This window comes from Micropterus dolomieu, linkage group LG06, assembly GCF_021292245.1.
Source record: "Micropterus dolomieu isolate WLL.071019.BEF.003 ecotype Adirondacks linkage group LG06, ASM2129224v1, whole genome shotgun sequence".
Lineage (NCBI taxonomy): Eukaryota > Metazoa > Chordata > Actinopteri > Centrarchiformes > Centrarchidae > Micropterus > Micropterus dolomieu.
In genome coordinates this window covers 12,920,304-12,948,029 of record NC_060155.1, presented here as the reverse complement: position 1 = coordinate 12,948,029, position 27,726 = coordinate 12,920,304, and the positions used below count along the sequence as shown (strand labels likewise).

Here is a 27,726-nt window from a genome sequence, read left to right as displayed (position 1 = left end):
GCTCGCCTTTCATGTAAAAATAAGTAGGCTTTGCATAGGCAGTAAAGCAAATGTTATTTTTTCTTTTGTATTTTGCCGCAGATCTCATTTGTAAGCGAGCAAACCTGGGTATGAATCCCAAATGAATTCAAACACACACATGCACACGCACACACACACAGAGGACCGCAGTGCACGCAAACGTAATTGGCAGAAAAAGAAAGAAGAACGCTTTGTAGGATATTTGTGCGTCTTTCACTCGAGTGTAACGTTGGACGGAGCAGCAGACGTCCCTAGAAACAATAAAAAAGTGGAACCATGTAATATTAATGGATCCGGAGTTGTGCGGGTGCCTTGGGTAAACGAAGTCGATTGACGCGCGCGTTAAACCAGCCGCGTGTGATTCCCAGCTTCAGTCATTTTGGCATCACGATGAGAGAGAGAGACGGACACAGAACTGTGAAACTGGACCCTCTGCCAGAGATGTCGACGGAGAGGAATCCCTGAAACCGCCGCTGCCCAGGAAATGTGGACAAATCTTGTTTTGTGGGCTGATTTTCTGTCGGATTTCTGCGCGTCGCTACAGAGTGGAGTGGACCAGGATGCCGTGTGGGCGATGCTGCCACAAGGGATGCATTGTGATTTCGCAGAGATGTTTTAGCAACCGTTGCATAAATTAAAATAAGACAACCCGTCACAGGAAGGGATTGGGAGCCTAAAGGGATCTAATAAGACATCACCACCTGTTACTAGAAAATCAGGTAAGCCTCGCAGACCCTTTTTCTCGCTTGTACATTTACAGTGGCTTATGATAGCCTACTACAGTGCATGACGAACGTAGGTAGTTAATTATTATGCCAAACATCCATGAAACGAAACATTAATCCGTTTACAATGTACTTTTTTGAGATTTAATTTGCCTTAATGCTGCGCACCAAGATTTACATACCATTCGCCTATATGATCCGATGGATGATAAAGCATCACATCCTCTGACAGTCACGTTTGTGGGATGCACTGAGCTGAACACTTCACTTAATGATGGGCCTCATGATGAAACACCGTTTCATTATTGTATGATTTGCAGGGAATATGTGGACTTTACAACATTTACATTGGCTCAGTGCAGGTAGCCTACACATGAGCAGCACCCGCAGTTGCTCCAGCCAGTGCAGTGGCAGCAGACCTCTTTTCATCCACAGTGCTGTTAGTACTCTCTCTACACTGGATGCCAATAATCGACTACATCTAGGCTACCTACCTTAAAAAACAGCACATTTTAATGGTCACACGTTACTGAAGTATTCACAAATCGCCCATCAGTCCTGCCGCCTTGTTTCTGGATCATCAGCAGCTTCTTGGAAAAAGCACCAAGGCAACATCCATCTGTGATAAACCTTAGGAGTATTTCAGCACAGCCTGCTGCTGCTGGTCCAGTGTGTTTTATTAGCCTCGCAGAAAGCCCCTGAATCCTCCAGTGTTTCACAAAATTGATGCTGCTTCTTTAACTGTAAACTGGTGTGGCTTGTTTTTTTCTCTTATTATGGGCTGCACAGTGATAGACAGTAACTGCAGTTTATGTCTAAGAAGCCTAGATTTCATGTAGCTAAGTGATTTCTGGTTTTCTGTGCTTGTATGAGCACATTGATCCAAGCGGGTCCATTCGCTGGTCACAGATCAGAAGCAATCTGTTTGATGTACTGGAGGTCTCACTTCCTACAGAGGGAAAGATGTTGACATGTCATTGATGATTTTATGCCCTAGCACGCACATCCCCTCCCCCCTATTTGTGCTTATGTCCTATATCAAAGAGCAGTTTGGCCAAGTGACAGGGGTACACTGGCAGAAAATCAGGCCTGAGTAAAATGGTGTCAGTCATGTCTGGTCAGTATGTCAGGTGGGAAGAAAGCGAGAGCCAGGGACAACTTGTTTGAATCCTCCATACTGGGACAGGAGACTGTGACAAAGTTTTACCCAACACAGTCATGATCTAAACAGCATTCTGGCATTGCTCATGATCTGGAAACAACGTCTACACTGCATATCAAAGAGTTTGTCCGCACTTTATCTTTCCTCCTTAAGTGATCAATAATCCGTTGTTCCTCCTGCAACTGAATCCCAGTGGGTCACTTAGAAAGCCGAACTAGTTAAATCTCTTGAAATATACAAGTGGGGTAGGTTGTCCATTGCATTACTAGAAGCGGTGAATGTACACATCGACATCAATTATGTATGTTAACACATTCAAAGTGCTGTCACGCTCCCACAACATCACACAGTCGCTTGATATGTAATAGTTGTTCTGAATATTCAAGGGTTACCCTTTCAGTACTCATGAGCATAAGTTCATTTTTAATGCCATGTGGCTTTATTCAGTGACCTATTTTGACCAAAAAAGAGAGTGCTGTGCTGAAAATAATGCATGAAAAAAACCCTGACAAGGTCCCATAGATTAAAAGAAGAAGTGGCAGAGAGTTTAGGGAAAGCAAGGAATAAAAACTAAAGCAGGAATTTGCAGATGTTTTGTGTATTGAAAGAAAACTGTTTGGTACCTCCGAAGAGAGCAATCCTTTAACATTTTTCTCCAGCAATTGTTCTATCTAAAGGGCAGCCAGGAGGGCCTACAGTATGTCACTGTGAGGCTGGACATCTTCATTACAGTCCAGCCCCAGAGCCCGGCAGCAGAGAGAAAAATGTACTGCGTCTGATGTTTCTGTGGGGCTTTTATAGCAACTGTTTGATCGACCAGCCATACCAACAGCTCCTGATATTGAAATTGAACAGAGGAGAAGCCGTATGCTTCAAATAACAAATAAAAGAAACTGTAGATATCTCTCTCAGAGTGCGGGAAAAAATATTGGTGGTCTGTGCCACAAAGTCACTGTCATGCAACAAGAAAACCATTAGTCTGGCTTAGCGAGAGACTGATGGCTAATGAAGCGAATGCACACCAAACTCTCGTGGCGGGGAAGACAGAAGACACAACTCTCATTTATATGCGCCTCATATACCAGCCCATCTGATTTAGAGGTTCAGGACTGCAACACAGACTAACGCACTGAAAGCTACACGTAAGTGATAACTGCCCTAAGAAAAGCAATAAGGGGTTAGATTATACATAATGATTTATGATACTAGCAGGCTGCTTAACATACAAGTGACACAACCCTCAGAGATAACATCCATACCTTGAAGTACTGCATTTCTGTTGAGCAGCATTTCCTTTAAGCTTTACAATGTGCTAGTAGCCCAGGCTGGACAATTTTAGGTCACATTTGATTAATATGGAGAGTCTTCTTATCCGTTAAGCACGGCTGCCTTGACAGGACGCTACAGCAGCAGCTCAACCTTGATGGAAGGCAGTCTTGTACCCTATATACTGCATTATTGTGTTTCCTTGGAACATTTGCTATTCATTCAACCTGTGAGTAGTAAAATAACCCCGAGCAGCAATTAGCCCACTTCACAATTTCTGCTTAGGATGGCCAGACTGTCCGGCCATCATAGTTTCTGTTTACTTTAAGTTGTGAAGTTGTCCGCACCTCTAGCATTTGTTATAATTATTATTTTCATCAATTAATCATCATCGTTATTTAACTCAAGCATTCAATTCAAGCTTTTTTCTGTTATTTTATCACCGCAAGTTGAATATATTTCCCTTTTGGACTCTTGTTCCAACAAAAAAATAAAAAAGCTTTTTGAAGACTGGACTCTGGGAAATTGTGATGGGTGTTTTTTTTCCACAATTTTCTTATTTTATACACTAAATGATTGAACTAGTAATCAAAAAAGCAACCAACAGAAACAATGATAACAAAATAGCCATTAGTCACAGCCATACATAGATGTAGTCATAGTTTATTGGCAGTTTTCAGGTGAATAGGGTCACATTTTAGCAGCTGGAAATGACCCGAAGGGAATCATGCAAATCCTCCAGGAAATAAAATAAACACACGATAATCTACTGAACTTAAATTACATCCCTGAGATATTCATTTGTTTCATGTCACGCAGTTTGAATTCATAAATAATTTGCCCGAGCAATCAAGAGATAGTTCTATATTTCCCCACTTTATACTCAGTAAGTAAGCAGATGTGTCCCTCGACTGTGCAGCTTCATTTCAATGTAGCCTAGCCTTCAGCAATATGCTGAGCTTTTTTAATCCTTTCATGTACTCTACACACAGCATGGTGCCATTTCCAGGCCCCCAAGTCTTCCCCTGCAAGGCTTAGGCCTCATTGGTTGAAATACACAAATTACTATATACATATATATTTATATAGATATATAGTATAATTAGGAAAGTGAATCACGTTATTCAGTGTAGTATAAAAGTGTTTATTTGTTGAGCCTAATTAAGACCCTCATGTAAGATAATATGCTTGATATGTCCAATACATTTATCCAAAGGCGCTGCACCATCATGTGTTAAGGAAAAAGAAAAAAAGAGATTAATATCCCATTAAGGAACCTGTCAGTAGCAAAAATGCTGCAGGATCAGTTTCATCTAGCTTTAGTTTATTATCCCGTGAATGTCTATTTCTACTCCTTGATATCCAGTGATATAACAGGGAACCAGTTTGTGAAATGATTCTGGCTGATTTAAGTTGGCACCCACCTGATATCTGGTGGCTCCCTGTTGCCAAAAAACATACATCATAGTCAGGAAGGTCAAGAGCTCAGTCTATAAATGTGTCCATCACTAATTTATTCCTCTGCCTATCATTCACGAGCATCTGGCATGGCAAGCACCGCTGGCTCTTAGCGGGGCTCAGGTATTGACTTACGAGGTAATGAAAGACTTATTTTTTGACAAATGCTCTAAAAGAATTGAAAACACAAGGAGATACTCTTTCTATCTTGCCTGAATGATCTGTCTTGAACATAATCTGAAAGAAAAGAAGGAGAAGTGGCACCTCCAGCAGCACACAAAACAGGCCCGGTTGAATACAGGATGTGCTCTGTAAATACAGAACTGTTCAAACAGCTGCCTCTTGACACGAGCCTGTTCACTGACTGAGGGTTGAGTTTATTAATGTGTCATAAATTGTCAGGTGCAAAAGAACCCGCACGCCACAAAGGTTTAAACACTATTCTTTAAATTAAAACTATGTCGACCTGACACATTCTGTGGTTCCAGCTATTAAATGGGAGGATTTGCTGCTTTTCTCTAATTTACATCACTATAAATATGTTTTTTTTGTTTGTTTGATTGTTGATCAGACATAATACGACATTTGAAGAGGCTGCCCTGGCCTCTTGGAACATTTTTACATTTTATAGATTTTATTGATTGAGAAAATAATAGGTTTTCTAAATCTTCTATGATAGTAAATTGAATATCTTTGAACTATTTATTCAAGTATGGGTCAGACAAAACAAGCAATCTGTCCCAATGTCCCTGGAAATATGTCATCGATAGTTTTTACTACTTTCCAACATTTTATAGACCAAACCTTCAGCCGATGATGGAGAAAATCATCGGCAGATCATTTAACATCAATACAATTATAATCAATAATGACAGTAACTGTTAGCTTTAGCCCTAAAACCAAGCGAGGAACTTGCTGCTCATTTTTCTAGGAACAGGAAATATTTCATACTCCAGAGATACAAAATCAAAACGATCAGTGCACCCACGCATTAATTAAAACTTCCATTTCAATCCATACCAATTATACACCTACGTAAAACAAACAAACAAGCAAAAAACACAAGTTAGATACAGCTCTGAAGTTTCAGACACAAAGAAGACACTTAAGTGCAACTTTTCAAAACAAGAATGAGGAAACTAGTCACAATAAATAACAATAACACACAAAAAAGAGGGGAAAAAGAGTACAAACTAAAACCAATTACATCTTGTATCCTAGAAAGAAATTGCCTACAAGGCCTCGGTGCTGTAAAATGTACAAATATGAAAGAAAAGGGGCCAGGAAATTCCAGGTTCATTCCTTAAAAGATAAAACTATTTGTTATAATTGATCAAGAAATAACCTAAATGTTGGAGCAGTGTGTTCCTTTCAAGATAACAAAAAAATGTAATCTGTTTTCTACCGAATCCTCTATCTTTCTACCATACATCTTTCTACTGAAAGATAGAGGATTGTGTCTAAAATATACAGACTACAGGAAGGTGTACATTTTTGACAACAGAGGAGGCTGGCAGCTTGCAACAGAAATGTCATAATGTTTCCTAACATTGACTCAGCAGATCCTGTGAAATTGTGTCGGTATAATGCTGTTGATGTTGAGCAGGACTCTTTTTGGGATGCCAAAATGTTTGATATCCCCTATCATGACTCGTCAAATTAAAAAGCTACACTCCCAAGCGGCATATGTTCCAGGTCGCAGGACAAGTGAACATACAGTAAGTGAAACCCATCTCAATTTTTTGTCCAGTAAAACTACATTTGCTGGAGCACTCTGCAGGTGGCTGCTCCACCTGCGCGCACAAATGGCCATTCATCATCCTGTATGGGCCACAGCTGTCCTCAGGTCTAAGAGATGGAGATGTCATGTTGCAATCTCCACATCATCCAGGCAATTTACTCTGCTCCTCTCTTTCTGTTTCCTGCCATTGTGTCAAAGACAAGAGCATTATTTGAAAAACGTTGCTTGGCAAATTGGTAGGTCTGAAAATATCTGATGGGGTGGTTGTAAAAGGAGTTGCGCTGACTCGACTTAAAAGGCACAAAAGGTTCGGGTCTGTTTAATCTTTGGATTCTTACACACACACACATACACAAAAAAGTTAAGTGCTGGCGTCTGACAGGATGTACGGGGGGCACCTGCTGAGGCAAAGTGCTTGTCTCAGAGCCCCAGACACATTTTTCAGCTGAACACGTGAAGACATTCATTTTTTAAAGCAGGTCCACAAATGATGTCAGGATTTCTCTTATATCCATTACAAAGCTGGCTCGCCTCTGACGCAGACAGCTCCATGTGTGGAGCGTAAGGGCAGGTGGAGAAAAAAAAACTGTGATTCTTGAGATCAAATTGAATTTCTGAAGTCAATAAAACTTCAAAAACAAATATTTGGAACATACATATATTGACATATGTTGGAAAAACAACATCGTACATTAATAATGGGATGGAACATAACATGGAAGGACTCCAAATATATTTTGGAATGCATATCAATAATAGTTTATTAAATAATATTGCAAAATATATCATACTTCAATATCACATATCAATACAATTACAGTATATTAAACTGGGGCCCAACTTATGATGTTTTCATTGTGGATTATTGCTGATTAGTCGAATAATCGATCAGATGTTTGATCTATAAAATGTCAGATAAATCTGATTTGTCCGAACTACAGTCCTGAACCCACTGATATTCAATTTATCATCAGATTAGACAAAGAAAAGCAAGAAAAATCATTAGAAGCAAAACTGACAGATTTTAGGCATTTTTCCCACCACAAATTGACACCTCTATATCAAATTAACAGCGTTACTATAATTTGCTGTACACCATAATATGATATATTTCTCACTACACTGCAAATAATATTAAATGTAAGTAAAACACAATACAGTTCCACAGCACTGCAAACTACAGCTTCCAAAATGACCATAAAGTTAAATCCACATCTCTCTAAAACCCAAGCTGAACATTGTAACATTCATGAAGGTTCATTGGAGAGCTGTTGCATTAGCAGACCACTGAGTGTACAGTATGTCAACATATTGGATCCCCATAAATGAGTTGACTGAACTTAACTTTATTACCATCACAACAAATATTGTTTTGTTCACAATATGGTGCTCAGCACACAGTGCAACACTCGAGACAGCCTTCAGCACCAAACAAAACATCAAATAAATAAAACCAATAATATACCTTAAAGTGCCAAAGGATACAATTCAAGAGTACATATTGAAATTCACAAAATACCACACATTATTGCAAAGAAAACCAGGCGAAAATAAATTGTATTGTAAATAAAGGAGTAGAAGGGCCAAAGGTTTAAGTATGGAATGGCCTCCTTTTTTTCCCAAATGGATGGTATTTTTCTTTTATATAAAAGGAATGTTAGTTTGATGATCTGATCGTTGAGAAGATTTCTTGAGTGTTTGTATGGACTCTCTTCCCTCTCAGGGCTTTAACAAATACATTTGCAAGTTTCACTGCTGCTACTCTTACTGTATAATCAGGAGTCAATGATTTATGCATGAAATGTAGTTTGAAATGCATATACTGTAAGTTTTATATTTTTTTTTTATCCAGTAGAACAATGATCATAGTGGGAAACACTGCTCAACAAAAAGGTGGCATCGTCGCCAACAATGCATACTAACGAGGAGGATTTCTCAAGGGTGTGCTATTGGAACTTGATAAACACTTTGACAGAGTCATTTGCACTTGCCATACAAAGATCCAAGAAAATGGAAGAATATGAGTTAATTGCATTTTGGCATTCATGCATATGAATCCACAGGTTTTTATGAGTGAGGTATTTGAGACGGTCATTCACAGGCTAAAGAATGAGATTCATGCTTCTGAGTTTGCTTTTGAATCTTTTTTTTGGTGCCAGGTGCTTATTTTGGGAAATAAAGCTGTGAATTGCTTCTGATTCAACATCCCACATACATGCAGTAGTTATATTGACATCACACTTGTCTGTGTTGCTGGCAACTGTAGATTACATCTTTTGACTGGTGGTCAGAAGCATTTAATCAACAAAATTCAGCTCTGTTTTTGAATCTGACGACTGAAAATAATTTATTTTGTTTGTTTATCTCAGCTCCTCCAATTCTGTGTATAGTATTTAACACTAGAACCACCAATGAAATTTACCCGTGGCTGTTAGTTGATTGTATGTATCTTTGTTTCAATATAATATTCAAGACCCCAAGTCTTTGACTTTTCCGAAAAGTGTGTTATGTAGCACCCCCTATTGTTAAAAAATGTCAAGATTTAAAAAATGGGCATTTATACCTATAAGCGCCAGCGGGTAAAATTTACCCCTGTAGAGAATACAGTAATTTTTAGCGCTGTTCATGTTGCACGTTTAGATAAACATTCTATGTTGCTATTGGCAACACCTTTTCCACTACAGGCATTACACTTGCTCAGCGCAGGGAGTGATGGAGAGTCTGACGGTGGGGGCTGAGCGATGTGTCCTGGGTTCATTCTGCATCTGATGGGTCATTATCTGACAAGGATCCACTTGTATGAAGTAAATATGCATAAAAGCTGCAGCCTTTTTCGCTGTGATAGAGGTGTGGTCTGCGGTCCCTTCAAGATAGAGTGTGGCTCCCTCGTGTGCTTTTTGACCAGCTACTTTTCCAATGCTATGTATTTTTTAGTAATAGTGATCATTATTCATTTTTCCGTTGGGTAAAAATCTACTCTGAATTTTGGAATTGATAATAATCGTTTCTTTCGAATAAATAGCTTACTTTTATTTGGACTTTCAAACTTTTGTAGCTATGTGTTATTCTCTGGATGCTCGATGAAGTCCGAAAAAACAAGCAGAACAGAAGTTGTGTTCAGAATATAACTAGGCTATAACATCTATAACAGTGCCGAGTAGATGACATCAAAAGAGCCGCCGTGTGTGAACGTGCCCTTCACAGATGCAAGCGATCGACCTGCACGGTGAAGACAATGAATAGAATAGAATAAACATTCTGTAAATGCCTGAAATATGGGGATGATGTTTATAGGAAATGCACAGCCAAGGTGCTGGATGTTTCCCGAAGTGTGCTGGAGCAACATGTAGCAGAAATAATCACAAAATCACTGCATTGTTATAGTGGGTAAATTTTACCCACTATGGCGGTTATAGGTATACAATGAACCCTGGCGGTTCTAGTGTTAAATAATACCTTAACCACATCCTCCTCCTATTACTGCAGCACAGCCACCGATCAGGGACTGACAGGAGTGAAACCTCACCACACGATAGCCTCATTCTGGGACTAATTCTGCAACACCTACAGCCAGCCAGGAGAGGTGACAGCATTGCTCTCCTACCACCCAAGTCTTGACAGCCATGACTCAGGAAGGCCCTCTGCTACGGCTCAGATCAGGGATCAACTCGCTGCTCAATGGCTAGATCTCATCACACAAAGAGCTGGGGGCCTTTCTATTGAGGTAATTCTCCGACTCCCTCTGCAGCACAGGTTCTATAATTCAAGTGTGAGCCGTTTTTGTTCTGCACTCGTTTTGTCGAGTCAAGTGGCAGTCATGTCTGATTAAAACTGAGTGGAACTGGTTTATGTAAATGAGGCTCTCGCATAACATTCCTCAAGATTACTTGTGTGTGCATGTGTGTTTGTATAGAGCAAGTCACCTGATTTTAAAAGTACGTGGTGTTTGTAGGCAGTGTCACAATACCCCTCAGTATGTGTTGCCTTTATTGTGGTGTTTTCTCCTACCAGGGCTCAGTTTTATGCTCTCTCTGAAAAGGCATAATTTCTGGGAGCACTGTATTCGATATTGAAACATTAATTAGGATACCTGGGTTCTCACCTTTGCTAATGAATTATTCACTACCGCTTAATGGTCTCCAGTTTTCTCCCAAGATTGCTCAATGAGGATTTTTGTCTTTTTTTGGGGGGGTGGGGGTTAGAAGAGCCACATTTCAATGAAAAATCTATTTTCCTCCAAGTTCTGTAAGAGAAAGGGAGAACTATAATGAAAGAAGGCATCCTGCTAACAATGCTAGTTTAAATCAGCTGTATGGTTTTGCTGCACTGAGTCGGTCATGTCATTATGCATTTGCCTCCACAGTCTAACTCAATCTTGATTTGTTGTTTTTTCTTTGCAGTATCCCTCACTGCGTAGTAGCACATGGATTTCAAGACTTCAAATGAAGAGGTTGGTGAGATTCAAATCAATTCACATTTTGACAGTGAATTGACTATGATTATAGAAACAGTCTTGGCATTTTAAAGTGCCTGAAAGCATGCGGCTACAAAAGCGGGATAGGACATAAATCTGGGTCCCATTCATATGCGCCCTCAGTGGGCCCCCACACTCTTTTAATACATACATTGTTACACCTGTACAAATAACTGGATCTACTAGGCCTAATGCCTAATATTGTTTCAGATGCAAGAAATGATCTGTCCTATGTTTTAGTCAGCCAACAGTAGCATACTTATATTGTTAATAATGTGAAATTTCAAAATTGCATATAAAAACAAACTTTTGATATCTGTGTTTTTGAGAGCCCTCTCCATGTTGGGTCCCTGGGTACTTAGTTCTACGCCTCCCCTCACTACTACAAACCTGAGGCCATTCAAACGGTGTGCACTGTTTTTCTATGGTTTCCGGGTTGAATGTAATGTTTCTAGAAATGGTGTGAAACAGTGGGCAATAGGCTTTGAGGGCTCTCGTTGGGCAGGTGTGTCATAGGTGTTACCCAATCAGCAGCAACGTGTATATAAACGCAGCTGTATTAAAAAGCTGCTGTATTAAAAAGGCAGTGCGCTTGCGTAACACAACAGGGTGTTCAACGCACCACCGTTTCTGTTTAAATAAATGTTTTGCTACATTTTGTCAGGGCTGAACGTCGGTTAGAAAGACTTGTTGCAGATCTGGTGTTATCTGCATATGTAAATAGTCAGATCAGGGAAGACGTAGATAATAACAGAGGGGTGTTTGGATGGGATAGCAACAGAGCAGCATAAAGCAGGGTCAGAAATAAGTCTAATTATTTACAATGCAAGCCATGCAACAGGTCAATGCTCAACCACGTGAGAGGCTGTCTGACCCAGCTATGCACAGCTATGGCACTACTGCCCTCATTTTGCTCGGTTAATGACTCTCGCACACATTACTTCATATAATGTGAATTAATGACTCCTTCATTTCATTTCTCAAGCTGCAGTTGCAGCTGCAGGCATGGGCTCATTTCTTCACATTCCTCATTACGGGTGAAAGATAATATGCTCCATAAACTGACTTTGATTCAAGTTTGACCTGCAGTTGAGATACTCTCTCTAAGAATAGCAGCCATGCAGCCGACTGTCTTGTTAACTGATGAGCGGCACATCCCAGGTGACAAGGATGCTGACACGGGTGGCTTTTTTCTTTTAGCAGTCTTGTCAGGTGAAGGTGCTTCTTTTATTTAGACCTTTTTAAGTCAAGGACAGGGCAGGCATCACAATTAGCCAGGGAGGGGGAAGGATATGCAGAATGCTAATTTATGCGGATTAGCATGTTTTAAATGGATCATTGGAAACAGACACAGTCCTCACACAAGAAAATGTTAATGTAGAGGGTGAGCTTGGTTCCAGCCACTTAATTTCACAGGTTCTTAATTTGTCATCATCATCAGCTTTACACTTAGAGTAAATGAGATGATACAATATGAAGTTTTTTGTGTACAAAGCAAACAGAGGGCACAGAGTGTTATCACCACTCTTAAAAATCTGCATCTTAGAGAGTCTACTCATTATTTGAAACCTCAAATCAAAAGTGGTATTGTGTGTGTTTTTGTCTAAATGTGTGTTTATTACTCACAGCGCTGAATATGGTTATTTGTTCCATAATTAGCATTAACAAGGAAAGTAGTCAAAAAAGAAAAACACTCTAATTTCCATGTTCATCCTGCCACGAGTATTCTCAATGACATTTCATTTCATGGCCAGTTAATTTAGTCACAGAGGGATGATGAATGATTTTATCTTTCTGACTATTCACAGACAAAGACTGGGATTTATTTGATGCAAGAAGGTAATGAGGAGCCATTTAATATTCGACTACACTTGGCCAAAGATATTCTGACCATTCAAGAACAAGATGTCATCTGTGTGTCAGGAGAGCCTTTTTATTCAAGTGTAAGTAACTCACAGTTATTGAATGCTGACATGCCACGCTTTACATGTTCATACATTGAAATCAGTAACATGTACTTCACAATAAATGAAAGTTACAGCACTGACATACTGAGTCTTGGTCTGCGTTAATGACAAATCTACATCAGTTAATCTATTCCTCATAAATCAGATGTAGCTATTAAGTAGTGATTCAGCTACTGGATCATGGTGTATAGAGTATAATCTTTAGGCTACACTTGTCATTATGTCTAACTACTTTTTCTTCACGTTAATAAATTCATTTTCCCATTTAAAAAAAAATAATAAAAAATCCATTGAGGCCAGAGTCCATGACCTTTCTCAAAAAGGAATTATTCATTCAATATCATTCTGCTGGATAAAAAATTTGAAAGACAAATGGAGGAAGCGCTTGTGCCCTCTGAAACACGATTACTAATTAATGGAAAGGTCGAAGGCATGGATATGCTAATACAACCTTAGAATGCTAATACAACCGCACATAGATTTGGATGGGCTTAAATAATGTTGGAGGCAATGCTTTGTTTTGGCAGTGCAATTGATTGACTGATAACGTCGGTGTTCTGTATAGCTGGGGCTAGGTGATATGGCCGAAATTATTATTATGAAATACATTTTCCAGTTTCAGGATATTGCAAATGTGTGCAAAATCACATCCTCATTCATCAAACTTATGTCTAAAGCAATTAACTGAGTTACATGTGTGAAACAAAAATGTGGATATTTTGGAAAGTACACTTACTCAACAATAAGTAGGTGAGGTCAGTAATAAAATGGACCTAGGAGGCGATTAAGCTAGCTTAGCATAAAGACTGGAAGCAGAAGGAAACAGCTGGCCTAGCTAAAAAATACACTTCCCAGCAGCCCATTAACATTTTTTATCTTGTTTATTTAATCAGTACACAAACAGGAATTTGTGAGCTTTAAAGGTGCTGGTACACAGATTTTTCACTTGTTTACAGAGCCAGGCTAGCCGTTTCCTCTGTTTATGCTGAGCTAAGCTAATCATATTTAATGCTTTGACAGGACAGCGGTTTCTTTTCATGTTACTCATGCCAAGAAACTAAATAAGCGTACCTCTAAAAATGTCTATTTCTTTAATAATTCATGTATGCAAATGTTGCCCACAATCATTCATTTGTACAACAAACATTTACAGAAAGAGAAAATGATAGGCTTATATCATCACAATAAGATTGCTCTAAGGGTCTAAAAATTATAATATTGAGTTATCACTGCTTGCTATGTATAAGCTATGTATATAAGAAAATGAGCTACATTGGTACTTTTGAATGCACATTACAGAAAGAAATGGGTTTGTACCTTCATTTTTGCAAGATATTATCTTGCATCATTTTAGCAACATGATCATTGTGTTATTATGATTAAATATTCTGACAAAAGCAACACTTTCCATTTGTTGTGTTGTAAGAGCTCCCACAATTTCAGCATCAGTCTGAACTCATTTCTTGGCTCTAACTGCATCTCTTCCAGGAGAGGACTGTAACGATCAGGAGGCAGACAATTGGAGGGTTTGGCCTGAGCATCAAGGTAATTTAGATCCCAACAGATAAGGCTGCTCCTCCCAGCGTCTTTAAATTAAGTCCGAACAAGTGTTATTGATCATTTTCTTGTCAAAGTGTTATAACAGCGTTCGCTAGGGATTCACAGAAATTGGGTTGCTTTCAAGTGTCTTTGTCTTGTTCTGTGTTTGTACCTTTGTAATTGAATTTAATTTGTCTCCTCAGGGCGGAGCAGAGCATAAAATCCCTGTTGTAATATCAAAAATATCAAAAGAACAAAAAGGTATACAGTTGTTTTTGCAACTCCTCCCCTTTTTACTCCCCTAGTTTGTTTTTACTTATGTGATTTTTTTGTTTCCAGCTGAACTTTCTGGGCTGCTTTTTATCGGAGACGGCATCCTTCAGGTAAAATGCCAAAACTCACATTAATGCCAGTTTACACATCTCATTCTTCTCTAAAATAACACACACACTGTATCTTTAATCATTCATGTGCCACAGAATAATTATGCATCCCTATAGGCAAATGTCACATCCCAAGTCTTTAATTTGTTAAAAAAAACTATCTCCCACATCTCATCCCTTTCAGCTCAAATGATACAGAGGAAACATTTACAAGCTGGCCAAAGATGTTCTGTATTCATGGCAACTGTGGATGTGACTCTCTTGTTTACAGTTTTCAGCACAGATGCCATAACAGTTATTGTGCCTGCCTCATTAATCATTTCAAAGATAGAGCACCAGTGATAGGATGCCAGCAGTTTTATTTAGGGTAACTCTGTTACTTTTGTTTCTAGATAAATGGAATAAACGTTAGAAGTTATCGCCACGAGGAAGTGGTAAGCTGTCAACTCATATCTCATATTTCCTTATACTCCAACAGCTCTTTCAACAGCTTATCTTGTGTCACTTTATGATTTGTATCTTTTTGACATGTAAAGCCAGTTGTTTCAGTTTCATCCTTTTCAAATGTAACAGCAAGACATATGTGTGTAAGGAGCATAACCTCTGCGTCTGTGTAAAACTCCTATGTTGGCTTTCCATTCATAGTTAGATATAAGCACACCATGTTTCATCACAGCAAGCAGCCAGCAGAAAACCTCACAGTTTACAGCTCCTGCAATAAAAATAAAATCTCACATTTTTTTACCTCCCAGGTCCAGGTTTTGAGAAATGCTGGTGAAGAAGTGACTCTTACAGTCTCCTTCCTAAAGAAGACTCCAGCCTTTTTGAAACTGCCCCTGTGTGAGGACTGCACATGTAAGAAACCTCTCTCACACACTCTTAAAATGAAGTTTATAATCACCATAACTGCAGTGCAAAAATAATCAACTAAATCTATTTATAGTTAGTGTTATTTTCTGTCAAGGACTGGTTGTCCTGGTGACAACAAATGCGAGCCTGAAGAGCCACTTTGAGAAAATTAAAAAACAGAAATTCAATTGCTTAACTTTTTGGACTTGCTCATCTTGATAAGCACCAAATTAAAAAAACCTTCTTGCTAAAGAGAAGGGAGAAAAAGAGGAAAGGACATATATAAAGCTTCACAAACGATGCTAAAGACTGAACTGAGAGAATTGGCATTGCTCATTGTGGGCAACTGATAGCTTTTGCATGGGAAAGCTTTAGTGCGTCATCAGACATGAAAGCTTTTATAAAATCCTTTTTATACGCGTATATAGGCCAGGTTGACTGGCCATCCAGCCAGTCAACTGAATACAAATTGACACAGAACAGGAGCCTACAGTGGAGGAGAACAAAGTAACACACTTTTGTTGTGATTCACTGCAGGAAACCTTGAAATACATGTGGGTGTTGCTCTGAGTTTGGAGGGTTTATTGGCTTTTTTTTGCATGTCCCTGCTGTACTTTCAGGCATCCCCAGCGACCAGAGTAGTGGGACATCCTCTCCTCTGTGTGATAGCGGCTTGCACTTGAACTACCATCCTAACAACACGGTACTTTTTTCATTAGCCTCTTCTTTGACTGACTGATTCCCTACCTTTCCCTTTGCAAGTATGCGGCAGCATTCCCAGTGCCAGAAAGTTGTTTCCATGCAACCGTCGCTGCTCGCTGATAACCGGGATGCTCTATCTTTATCTTTTGAGGAGGCTGAATCAGCTTTCTTGCGCTCGCTCGGCCTGCCTGTGCACCTGCAGCAACAACAGCAGCAGCAGCGGCAGGACTGAAGCTCTTGACATGCCAACTGTTTGAAATGTGCGAGGTGGGAAACGACAAGCTGTTCTAAATTGCGTTTCACACTTCTGCAGGACACGCTGTCCTGCTCGTCCTGGCCCACGTCCCCGGGGCTTCGCTGGGAGAAGAGATGGGTAGATCTGCGCCTTATTCCACTGCTCCACTCACGCCTGTCGCAGTACATCCCGGGCTCTGACGTCTGCAGGTGAGCTGCGGAACTTCATCTTGAAGGGTCAGAGCTGGTATCTCCCTGTAAAGCTCTACAGGACAGTAGTGCTATGATCTCTTTCTTCTTAAATGCTTCAGGGTTTTCAACGCCATCCTTCATTTGTAAAAGTCACATTTTTTAAGCTATTTAGTCTATGCCTTTAAACACAAATAAGTAAAACAGTTTTGTGCATCTGTTTTAGGACACACCTACTAAATAGTGGATGCTTTGCGTGATAAACCGTTAAGCTGTCAATAAACACATTTCCATATTGCTACATTGGAAAATAACATAATGCAAGTAACTTTCCAGTCTTTGCGAGTTATTTATCATTCCCTACTGATATCTATTGAAACTAATGGCTTCCTTGAGCGTAGTAAATCAATCACAAGTGTTATGGTCTGTATGTAATTTGTAGTTCATAGGCTGAAAAAATGGAAAAGCATCCCATGATCTTTTGTTTTTTTCTCACTTCTTTCAGGAAAAATGCTTTCCAGGTCATAGCCGTGGATGGAGTTTGCAGTGGGGTTGTACAGTTTCCCACAGCGGAAGACTGCTTGGAGTGGCTTCAGGCAATAGCGAACAACATTTCCAGTCTCACCAAGCACAATGTGAGCATGAAACAATAACACCTGTTAGCTTTGCTGCCTGTCGCTGTCCCCCTGTATAAACCAATAAGAAGCTGGGTTGGGGGTTAATGCAACAGGATTTCAATTTGTGTATTGTCTAACAGTACCTTTGAAAATGAAATGTCACGGCATTAGGTAGACACATACTGATGTCTTGTTGCTCGATGAGTAAAGTATACACTTATTTCTAAGAGCCTCAGGACAAAATAACAGCAATTGCATTGCACTACTGTAATATATATAATTCACTATAACACATTATACAATGATAGCAAGAGGCAGCAAGAAACCAAGAAATAACAATGCTGTATTCTTATTGTGAGCATGTTTCTGTGTTTCCAGATGGGTGATGATGCTCATCAGGGAAGTCAAATACAAACACTGCTAACAGGCTCCATCACGTGTGGTGGATCATGCAAAACCTGACAGAAAGTGTCCCGTTTTGACACATATATCAACATATTTAGGTGACATTTCTAGAGAGCCTTTAAAGCCATATCTAGACAGAAGTATTGGCTCTTCACATGACATGAATACGACATGGAGGAAACAGCAGTGAAAAACAGGGGTTTGTAATTATCATGTGTCCACTGGTGTGTGTGTGTGTGTGTGTGTGTGTGTGTGTGTGTGTGTGAGAAAGAGAAAGAGTGAGAGAAGGGGGGGGGGTAATCTCTGGGGAATAATGGAGCCCTGGTTAATTGGAGTGAACTAAGTGAGGGACTAAACATAACACTGATCACTCACTGCCAGAATGGCCTCAATAATCGAGAGTATATTTCTCACTCTGGCCTTGGCATTTTGTGTGAGTGAGCTAGTAACCTATATGGAATCAGGGACTAAATTCTAACATGTTTTTTAAAAATACTTTGTGTTTAATTGTGTTTATGTGTTTTCTGTTTTTATTTCAGCACTGCACAAACAATTGTACTTTAGGGGCAAATAAAGCGGTTTATTTATTGATTTATCAGGCTGAGGATCAGCCAAAAGCCCCACAAAGACCTTAAAAACAATAAAGCTAGAGAATGTATATAAGGGGTTGTGTAATCAAAGTTCCATCTGTTTTTTAAAACTCAAAATAAATAGTAATAGATAGAACTTTCAGTCAAAATCCATGGGCTCTACTTATTAAACAGGAAACCTTGCAAATGAGATGTACAAGTTGACAAAAAATAGCACAAACACCTAAAAATATATGAACATCAAGGACCTCATGAAGAGTAGGTTCAACCTTTGCTTGCAGAGCTTCTTCAGTATTTCTTGGAAAACTGAAACACAATTGAACTGAGCTGTTTGTAATCAGATATTGCACCATTCGTAATGAATAACGCCTCCAGTTCTGTGAGTGATGATGGAAGACGGAATCCACTCTGCTATCTACAATATAAATGGTGTGTGTGTGTGTGTGTGTATGTGTGTATGTATGTATGTATGTATGTATGTATGTATGTATGTATGTGTATATATATATATATATATATATAAGAGAGAGAGAGAGAGAGAGAGAGATAGATATATAGATGTAGATATGATAAAACAGCATTGGAGTTAACTGCCGTGGAGTATGATGTTATAAATGCTAGTATAAGCAATGAAAAAAGCAATGAACAGAGTACAGTGCTGTACTCTGGAATAAAACACAATGTTTCTATGAAATGCTGTGGATTAGAAATATAAAATCTCTCAAAACAGAAATACCACAGTCAAATACCAGCAGCTAATTCTACTTAAGTACCTCACTTATAAAATAAGTGTTCCTAGTTAATTTAGGTAGATTTTGAAATTTCTCCTGTATATATTTTTGGAGAGAGTAAGAGATTTATGATTTGTTGTATAACTTGAGGAACTGGAGCCCCACAGCCTTTTTCCTGATTTGTGTCAGAGGTGCATTAGAACTGCAGTCACTGTGACTGGCCACAACAACCCACAGCTGAATCTGAACAAACCCGCTGTCACTGGTCCCATATATCCAAACCCAGCTCACATTTTGACAGTTATCTTGCTTGTTTCCTTTCCGTCCCCTCCACTGAAAAAAAAGCACATCTTGTTTCCTCCCTCAGCAGAAACTTTAGAAACATTTCAAAACATGCAGTTCTTCTCACGTCTGTAGAAGGACGGGATCAAGTCTGGATGGCTTAATTTGGCGTTCTGCTGCTAAGAAAGAGTTATATTGATAGTATAGTGTGAATTAGGAGCGAGTGATACCTGTGATGTGTGCAGAATGTTTTAATTTAAAGCCTGACTGCTCTCTCAGTAGTTTCCCCCGCTTTTATTATCACAGACAGAATGGATTTTTTTTAATGGATTTTTTTAGAAGAGCCTCAGGTCCTTGTGGAAATGACTCTATCTATCTCATTTTGTAATTTGCATGCATTGAATAAATGAAGTAGCTCTAACACTGTTCCTTCAGTGCTGTGGTTAACATGTTAGCGTGGATTCTGTGATTCATAGTTTATTTGTTCTTAGATGGATTGTCACTGATTAAGGGTCCGTACAGGGGCCCACGACTATTTTGAATTCTACCAGTAATTAGTGTCTGACTGTTAGCAGGAGATATTTTAACGAGTTATTGATGTTCCTGTTCAATTTAACAGGTGAAGAAGATTAACCGAAATTTTCCAGTTAACCAGCAGGTAAGATGTTTCTGCACGCAGCAGCTGAGCGCCCGCTGCTTGTTTGGATTTTCTTCTTGCTTTGACTGACTTTAATTTGGGTATTTTATCCTTATCTTAAAAGTCTAGAAGTAAATCTAACCAGGTCAGTCAGTCAGAGTAAGGACGCAGCTCCGTCTTGCCAGCTATTGCAACGCAAGGAGAGTGTTTGCATCATTAAAGTCCAGCCACTGAGAAATGATCAGAAAGCAACTTAAGTGCCTTCAGTCAGTCGACCCACAGCGTTATCTTTAAATCTACACATGGGGAGTAAGTGCGACGGTGGGGTTCCTTTTTTGTTACTTATTTTTTGTGGTTCCTGCCTCACAAAAAAACACCACATGAATTCACTTGACAATTCATTCAAGAAATTAAATAGCATGAGACACGACTGCTTGTCCCGAATCTTTCACTGGCTTGTTTTGCCATCCATCAAAACACTCCCAAAAGAAAAAAATGCAAGCAAACATTTTACTTGTGTTGCAATCACTCTGACTTTAATGAGTACTGATGGTGAGATACACTTTATGTCTAAAATCATGTCTCAGAATATTTGCAGTAGACACTTTGTCTTCTTTCTCTATGTCTCCCTGTTGGTCTGACCTCTTTTTTTCCCCTCCTGAATACTTTTTGAATTTCATACCTTTTGGCATACCTTCATGTAGTGGTCTGCAATATGACGATACATACTGTTGATATCATATAGGCTACATCCAAAGGACCTCAATTTGTATTAAAGCATTGTGGCGTGACATTTTTAAATGATTTTTGAATTATTGTGATAATGTTCCTTGATTTCAGGTATTTAATCTGCTGGATAAACCAAGAACAGGCATAACTGTAGGGTTAATCTTTAAAGCCCCAAAGAACTTGGTCCAAATCGCAAGTATTTCTCAATAAAATGTAATAATCATGACTAAATAAGCAACAATCTCCAAAAAACATCCCTAGGTACTATTTAATAAAGGTTTAATACTATTAATACTATGCTGGTGGGGTTTGATCAAATGTGATTGACCTTGCAAAGTCAGCAAGCAACCCCACAACTGCCATCACTTTTTCTAACTGCACATAAACACATTGGATGGAAGGATACAATATACATAGTCTATTTCCAAAAAATTTTTTATTACCAGTAAATTAATTACAAAACATTTAGTTTTTCTTTTTACTTGAGATATAGATCTGGTGGCCCAATATGAAAACTGTTATAACTTTGGCAGAAAATGTTGTGTTTAGTGATACCCCGTCCTGATGCTCATAGTAAGAAACTGATTGAGAGATACAATTTCTCAGTTGATTTTTTGAGAAACCTTACGACATTGTAAAATAAAGTAGGGGTTGACAATGTGGACAAAACGAAATGTACATTTTCATTTTTTCCACATCGTCCACCCCTACTTTTTCTAGGATCCTCATTATTACATGCCACATCCCTCATGTCCATATTTGTATGTTACTTTTTCACTGTTTGATAGATTATCTACATGGGCTGGGTTGATGAGAAAGAGCAGGACTCCGTTCAGGACCGAATGTATTCACCAAAGTTCCTCGCTTTGAGGGGTTCCTCCCTCTTCAAGTTTTCAGCACCTCCTGTAAGTTTTCACGTGGTCCTTATAACAACTTTTTAAACCACCAAACTTCTGTGTTTGAACTGATGTCATTCAACTCCACAGGAGATTTTTCATATGATGTTAATGTATTGTTGAGAGAGAAAGTGCTTTCCTGTTAGGAAAAAAAGGAAGCAGCTCACTCATAATAATTTGTGCTGTATTGATCTTCCTCTTGATTGATGAGGATCATTAAATCTGTTTACATTCTGCTAGCCACTTAAGTGATTATGACAAGAGGGATAAGCTGTCGATGGTACTGGAGATGGGAAAAGATTGATAGATAACTGAAATTGCCCGCTCAACTTGAATATGCTGATATAAATGGAATATGCTAATGTGAGTGGATGGTGGAATATAGGAGCCTGTGTATTCAGACGATGTGACAAGCTTCTTCATTACTTACTTAGTTACTTACCCCTCAAGTGACAATATGACTGTTTTGAATTCAACAACCGTTCATCTATAACTGACCATTTAAAACTCCCCCCTGAACAGTTATTGTCCAATCATAGCTTAGCTACCATAACTAGAAATGGCAGGCCTGTCCACCTTTGGATTTTTCCACATGCTGAAGCTGTGTGCATGGGGCTGTAGCAAGAGCAATATTATTTAATAATATAAAGAGTATGGAGGATGGTGTCTTTTTATTGATTTCCAAAATCAAAAACACAAGAGCCAAGTTGTGAAGGCTAGCTTCCAGCCTGCGTTAGAAGTAAAATAGCTTTCCTTCCAAAGGAAAGGTTACATGTCTTTAGCTAACTTATTATGGGATTAGGCTACAGGTTTACAAAAATACCAAGTCCTTGTGTGGCAGCCAAGGTGCCAGTATAGGCTATCATAGTTAGGGTTATAAAAGCAGCTCTGTCCTGCTCTCTATTTGGTTTGGGGAAGTTTACACTCCAGCAACTCCAGCCAAACTTGGGTTAGATATTCATTTGCCAACCACAGTGCTCATTCCTCATCTCCAAATCCTTTTTTCTTAAAAGCATGTTGCTCATTGAAGTTGTTTTTCTATAGCAAGCATCCACACCATCTAAGCCTTATGTTAGAATAAATAACATTTTTATTGTATTGTATAGTATTTTTAATACTAGGACTATAACTCTACCCTGCAACACACAATCAGTTTCTAGTGTCATAGCTATGTAGATCTCTCAGATTTCTTTCTTACGCTAGATAACTACAGCTGGTAACAGCTGCCAGTTGACATTTTAGCTGACAAATTTCAGGTTGTAAATCTGCCAGTGTTATGACTGTAAACATGGACAGCTTGACTGGCATAGCAACAGTAACTAAGATTGGTGGTGGATTGAACAAACAGTCAATTGTAATTTTATTTTATAGTATTTCCAAATGAGTCGACCGTACAAACACATGCAGCAGATTTACTTTTAGGGAAAGTTCTTCTGCTTTCTTTCCCATTAATAGTTTAATCAAACAAAATGGTGCCATTTTTCAGGTGACAACATGGGACTGGACCAGAGCAGAGAAAAGCTTTACTGTGTATGAGATAATGTGCAAGATTTTAAAGGTAAGGCAGTCTTTTCTATTTAATTTCCTCAACATTTAGACGCAAAATAAAAGGAGAAAATTGAGGAATGCACTCATATAACTCACTGATTTATTTGCATGTGTTCCTCTTCAGTCCCATAGAGACACTCGGGGCTCAGATTGTATTGTTTCTCTCTGCAGGTTCGAGGTCATTGAATTTGATTGTGAGAATTTTTCTGCAATTCATCATCTCAAAAGTCATTATGGGAAATTGAATTCATATAGATTCACATATTAAATCAGATATAAGTTGACCTACACTGCCATACCTATTACACTGTGTCACTTGGGTTACATAAAGCAATAAAATGATACATTACTGTAAAAGATTGTGTGGTTCAGCTTGCATATACTGTATATGCATTACCTTCAGGATATAGACCAAAAGACTTCAAGTGCTCTGTGTGCTGTCTTTACTCTGTTGTCAGAGTAACTTCACCTCCCTTTAGCTTCAGGAAACTGCATTGCTGTTGCTTTGTCTTATCTCCACGTCACTCTGTACCTGATCAGCATGGCAGCCGTACTGTCTTATCTTAGGATAATGACCTTCTGGACAAGAGGAAGCATTGCTTCAGCGTCCAGACGGAGAGCGGGGAGGACATGTTCTTCAGCGTGGAACTGGAGTGCGAGCTGCTGATCTGGGAAAAGGCTTTTCAGATGGCTACTTTCCTGGAGGTGGAGAGGATACAGGTCCGCACCTGAACAGTAGGCAACGTGCAGGGCATTGTGATGATTTTAATCTAGCACATGGTTCCAGCTCAGTTGGTTTAGTACAAAGATTGATAATGCTCATATGACATTTTCAGCAGAGCAAAAACAGCTTTTGTGTCCTTGTGTAGCCCTTGTGGGTAACATCTTGTTCTCCTATTCTGTAGTGTAAAACATATGCCTGTATCATGGAGAGCCACCTTATGGGACTAACAGTTGACTTCAGCATGGGCTTTGTGTGCTTTGATGCAGCTTCAAAGGTGAGTGTGGGACAGTCTGTTATGATCAATAAAAATATGCAAAAGAGATCCTTTCAGTGGGAGATTTCAGACAACTGTATTGTACACCGTGAGATGAAACTAATCACGATGCCAAAGCCCTCCCCCCTTTCTTTTTTCTAGAGCTGCTAACTTATTCTGCACTGTGTGCATTTTGGGAGCATGAGCACATTTGTTTTGACGGCTGGTTCCCCCCAGCTCAAACCTCTCACTCCTGCCTACAGTTCATTTTGGCCTTTCCCCAAGTCTAAGAGCCATGCAGACTACTCCACTGGTGCATATTATGTGGATGAGCAGGACACAAGCACTGCCATATTGTTCTCTAAGATTTTGGCCCTAATTCCTGCAATCTGAAGCAACAATGTCCCCCAAGGATGCTAAAAATGTTGCCAGCGTATTGTTTACAGAGAGAAATGCACAAAACACAATCCATATGTACACTGCAATCACAGACAATACACTGGGTGGGATTTCTCTGTAATTAAAAGCTGCTATTGGCAAATTTCAAAAACCATGTTAGAATTAGTTTCAATCAGAAACAGCACAAATATAACTCTTACAGCTCAACTGTTCAACAAGTTGAGCTGTAATCTGCTGGCTCAGGATCCAGTGAGATGTTCCACCATGGCTCTAGTGTTTTGGTTTTTTTTTTTTTTTATCAAAAGCAGCATTTAAAAAAAAAACTTAATTGGAACATATCCAGTAGAACAAGGATGACAGTACCAAGACATATATTGAACCTGCCAGCTGGCTGAGCCCTTTCTGCATGGAGTTTGCATGTTCTTGCCATGCCTATGGTTTCCTCCGACAGTCCAAAGACATGTGGATAATGGTTAACTGGTCACTGAATTGCTGTAGGTGTAGATTGGTGACCTGTCCAAGACCCTGTAGCACCAGCTGTATGTATGTTCAAATTTAGCCTAGTTGTAACGTAATTATTACTAACTTAAGTTAAATAAAAACATAGTTTTTATTAAAAATAATTACATGCCATTTTGCAACACAGTAATCCAGTACAGAATTTATTGATTTTATGATAATGCCAGCCAGAAAGTGCTGGCATGAGCCACTTGGCATCGTATGTGCATGGTAACAAAGATGCTGGAACTAAGTCGTTTATTGTTGATCGGCCACTTGCCTTACTTACTGACTTTACATCAAAACTAGTTAGATTGTGACCCAAGTAATTGTGGTGCAACCCATTTTAGTAGCTGATTTAGTTACAAACTAACTAGTAGTTACTAAGCCTCTATTGTTGACTTTAGGCTCCAGCTTACCTGCAACCCTGCTCAGTTTAAATGGGTATAGATATAATGTGGAAATGGATAAAGATGTAGAATATGTAAAGCACAATATATTTATATATCAAATGATGGTTTTACACAGAGCAAGCGAGCCACTTTGAAGAGACTAGGGGCTCTGACACCTCTGAGACTTTAGAGCGAAATGTTAAATAATAGGCTAAAAAGGAAGGTCCTTTGTGATTCTTATATGCTAGCACGAGTGAATGGCAGTCATCCCATGCTGTAAACTGCACTATTGCAATGGTGTAAGAAGTATTCTGATCCTCTACTCAAGTGAAAGTGGCAATACTACAGTAGAAAAGGACTCTATGTACTTCAACTAAAGCTTCAATTTTGGTTGAGGGCTATTTGTCTTAATCAAAATCAAACCTTGAATCGGATTTGATATCAAAAGGCCACTCATGCACTGTAGTACTGTAGTGTACACAATCAAAATAATCCATTGTCCATTCAGATATTTTGACATTTTGCAAACAAAGAACAAACAAACCACGACTCCAGCTGCTTTTTGCTCAGCTAAAACACCACAGGCCCACCCAGGTGCATGTTGGGTAATTTAATCTATAACAATGTGTCAATAGGTTTTAAAAAGTCATTATAATTGTTCATTTGTGTGAAAATACTAATCTGTAAAGGAACATAATATAAAATGTAGTGGGCTACAATATTTCCTTGTAAAAAGTAATAAAGTAGACATATAAGATAGCATGGCTCCTAATGTAGTTATTTACATGCCACCGCTGCATTATAGCACAACAATAAGGTAACTTTGACAAAAATAAAACTGAGCATTGCAGACGCTGAGTCTCATGAGAATGTTACCTAACGAGGAAACAGAATTAACACAGAATGTTTTCCATGTAGGTCACAATACAGATATAATATTAAGTGCTTGTGATTGACATGAGGGAGCTGGTGATATCATCTCCTCTGTCACGGTGAGCAGAGTCAGATTGGCTTTTAGAGGAAAGTTGGAAAGGTGACTCTCTGCCCGTTACACTCATGAATATCTGCTCTGATTTAAGAAGAATCCAAGTTAAAACATGTCACAGTGAGATTTCTTGTGGGTGACATGTTAAACATTATTTCTCATGCCATAATTAATCCGAGTGGTGTTACAGTAATTATTACAGCGGCAGGAACAGTAAGCACAGCATTGCAGTATATGTACTGATACATATTCATGTGAAAAGCGTGGCCAGCTGTCTACCTGAGGAGTCTGTCTGGAAACTGACTGTTGTCTGGCTCACTGTGCAGCTTTTGTTTATTCAGTTCAACACTAATTGAATCACTGAAGCTCTGCTATTTCAGGTGAAATTGCTGTGGCTTGTTAAATTTCCCAATGGCAAAAATAACAAGTTTATATCTCACAACGACTGGTATCTGGTTGATCTGCTGACGTGTCCCATTTCTCACCAGATCCATGTGGATTTTAACATGAATTATTCAGGAAATAGTGACGAAGAAGGAATTCACAAATTAGATTGCAGTAAATAAAGATTTCTATTTGTATTTTAGTGGTTTAAAGTTTAAATTTAGATTCATATAATCTGGCATTTCTACATTTCAGGTAGTACTGTGGAGATACAAGTTCTCCCAACTAAAAGGATCATCTGATGATGGAAAAAGCAAGATCAAGTTCTTGTTCCAAAATCAGGACTCCAAATCTATTGAAGCAAAGGTAATTCACTTTGAAAGATATGTTTTGTTGTATGTCAAGGAAAAAGGTTATTCAACAAGAATTTCAAAGCAACATGGTAATAAATGATATATTTTTTTTTCTCTCTCTTTCAGGAGCTGGAGTTCTCAAACCTCTTTGCGGTGCTTCACTGTATTCATGCTTTTTTTGCTGCCAAAGTTGCTTGCCTGGACCCGATGTTTGTGGAGAGCCAAGGCAACGCGACTACCACTGGGTTTCCCTCTCTTTCCAGTATCTCATGTAATTCACAGACACCGAAACTCAAATATGCCACTTGACAGGCACTGCCCTCCCCAGACCCCATCTAGAAGGACTCTGCACTTTGTAAAATGGTGGCCAGGACAACTTGAAAATGCTCGAATTATGGCATTATGGAGGGCAGCTCTATACAGTGATTAAATAAAAGTCCTCCTTGGGAGTGATATACTTGATACCTTGGAAGACCATTCGGGGGGATTTCTGGAATAACTGTGGACCTAAACATGAACCTCTACTTTCAGAAACATCCCAAAAAGACTACATGGACACAAAATGTGTGAATTAAAAAATGTTTTTCAGTGAA

At 39.0% G+C, this 27,726-nt stretch overlaps 1 protein-coding gene across 3 annotated transcripts; it reads left to right on the top strand.

The window, feature by feature from the left end:
* On the top strand, window positions 1-27,726 carry sntg1 (syntrophin, gamma 1). Of its 3 annotated transcripts, none has more exons than XM_046052082.1 (19): window positions 2-740; window positions 9,860-10,097; window positions 10,774-10,823; window positions 12,656-12,790; window positions 14,303-14,359; window positions 14,557-14,614; window positions 14,693-14,736; window positions 15,129-15,170; window positions 15,489-15,591; window positions 16,206-16,288; window positions 16,601-16,731; window positions 17,216-17,345; window positions 19,955-19,993; window positions 21,490-21,606; window positions 23,084-23,155; window positions 23,713-23,865; window positions 24,051-24,143; window positions 27,036-27,146; window positions 27,260-27,726. In XM_046052082.1, exons 3-19 carry the CDS (start codon window positions 10,797-10,799, stop codon window positions 27,440-27,442), a joined length of 1,578 nt encoding a protein of 525 aa, XP_045908038.1. In that variant the 5' UTR covers window positions 2-740; window positions 9,860-10,097; window positions 10,774-10,796; the 3' UTR covers window positions 27,443-27,726. The 3 variants fall into 3 exon arrangements, with proteins under 3 accessions (XP_045908040.1, XP_045908038.1, XP_045908039.1); XM_046052083.1 differs by lacking the exon at window positions 2-740 and adding an exon at window positions 9,066-9,177; XM_046052084.1 differs by lacking the exon at window positions 9,860-10,097 and having other exon boundaries at window positions 1-740.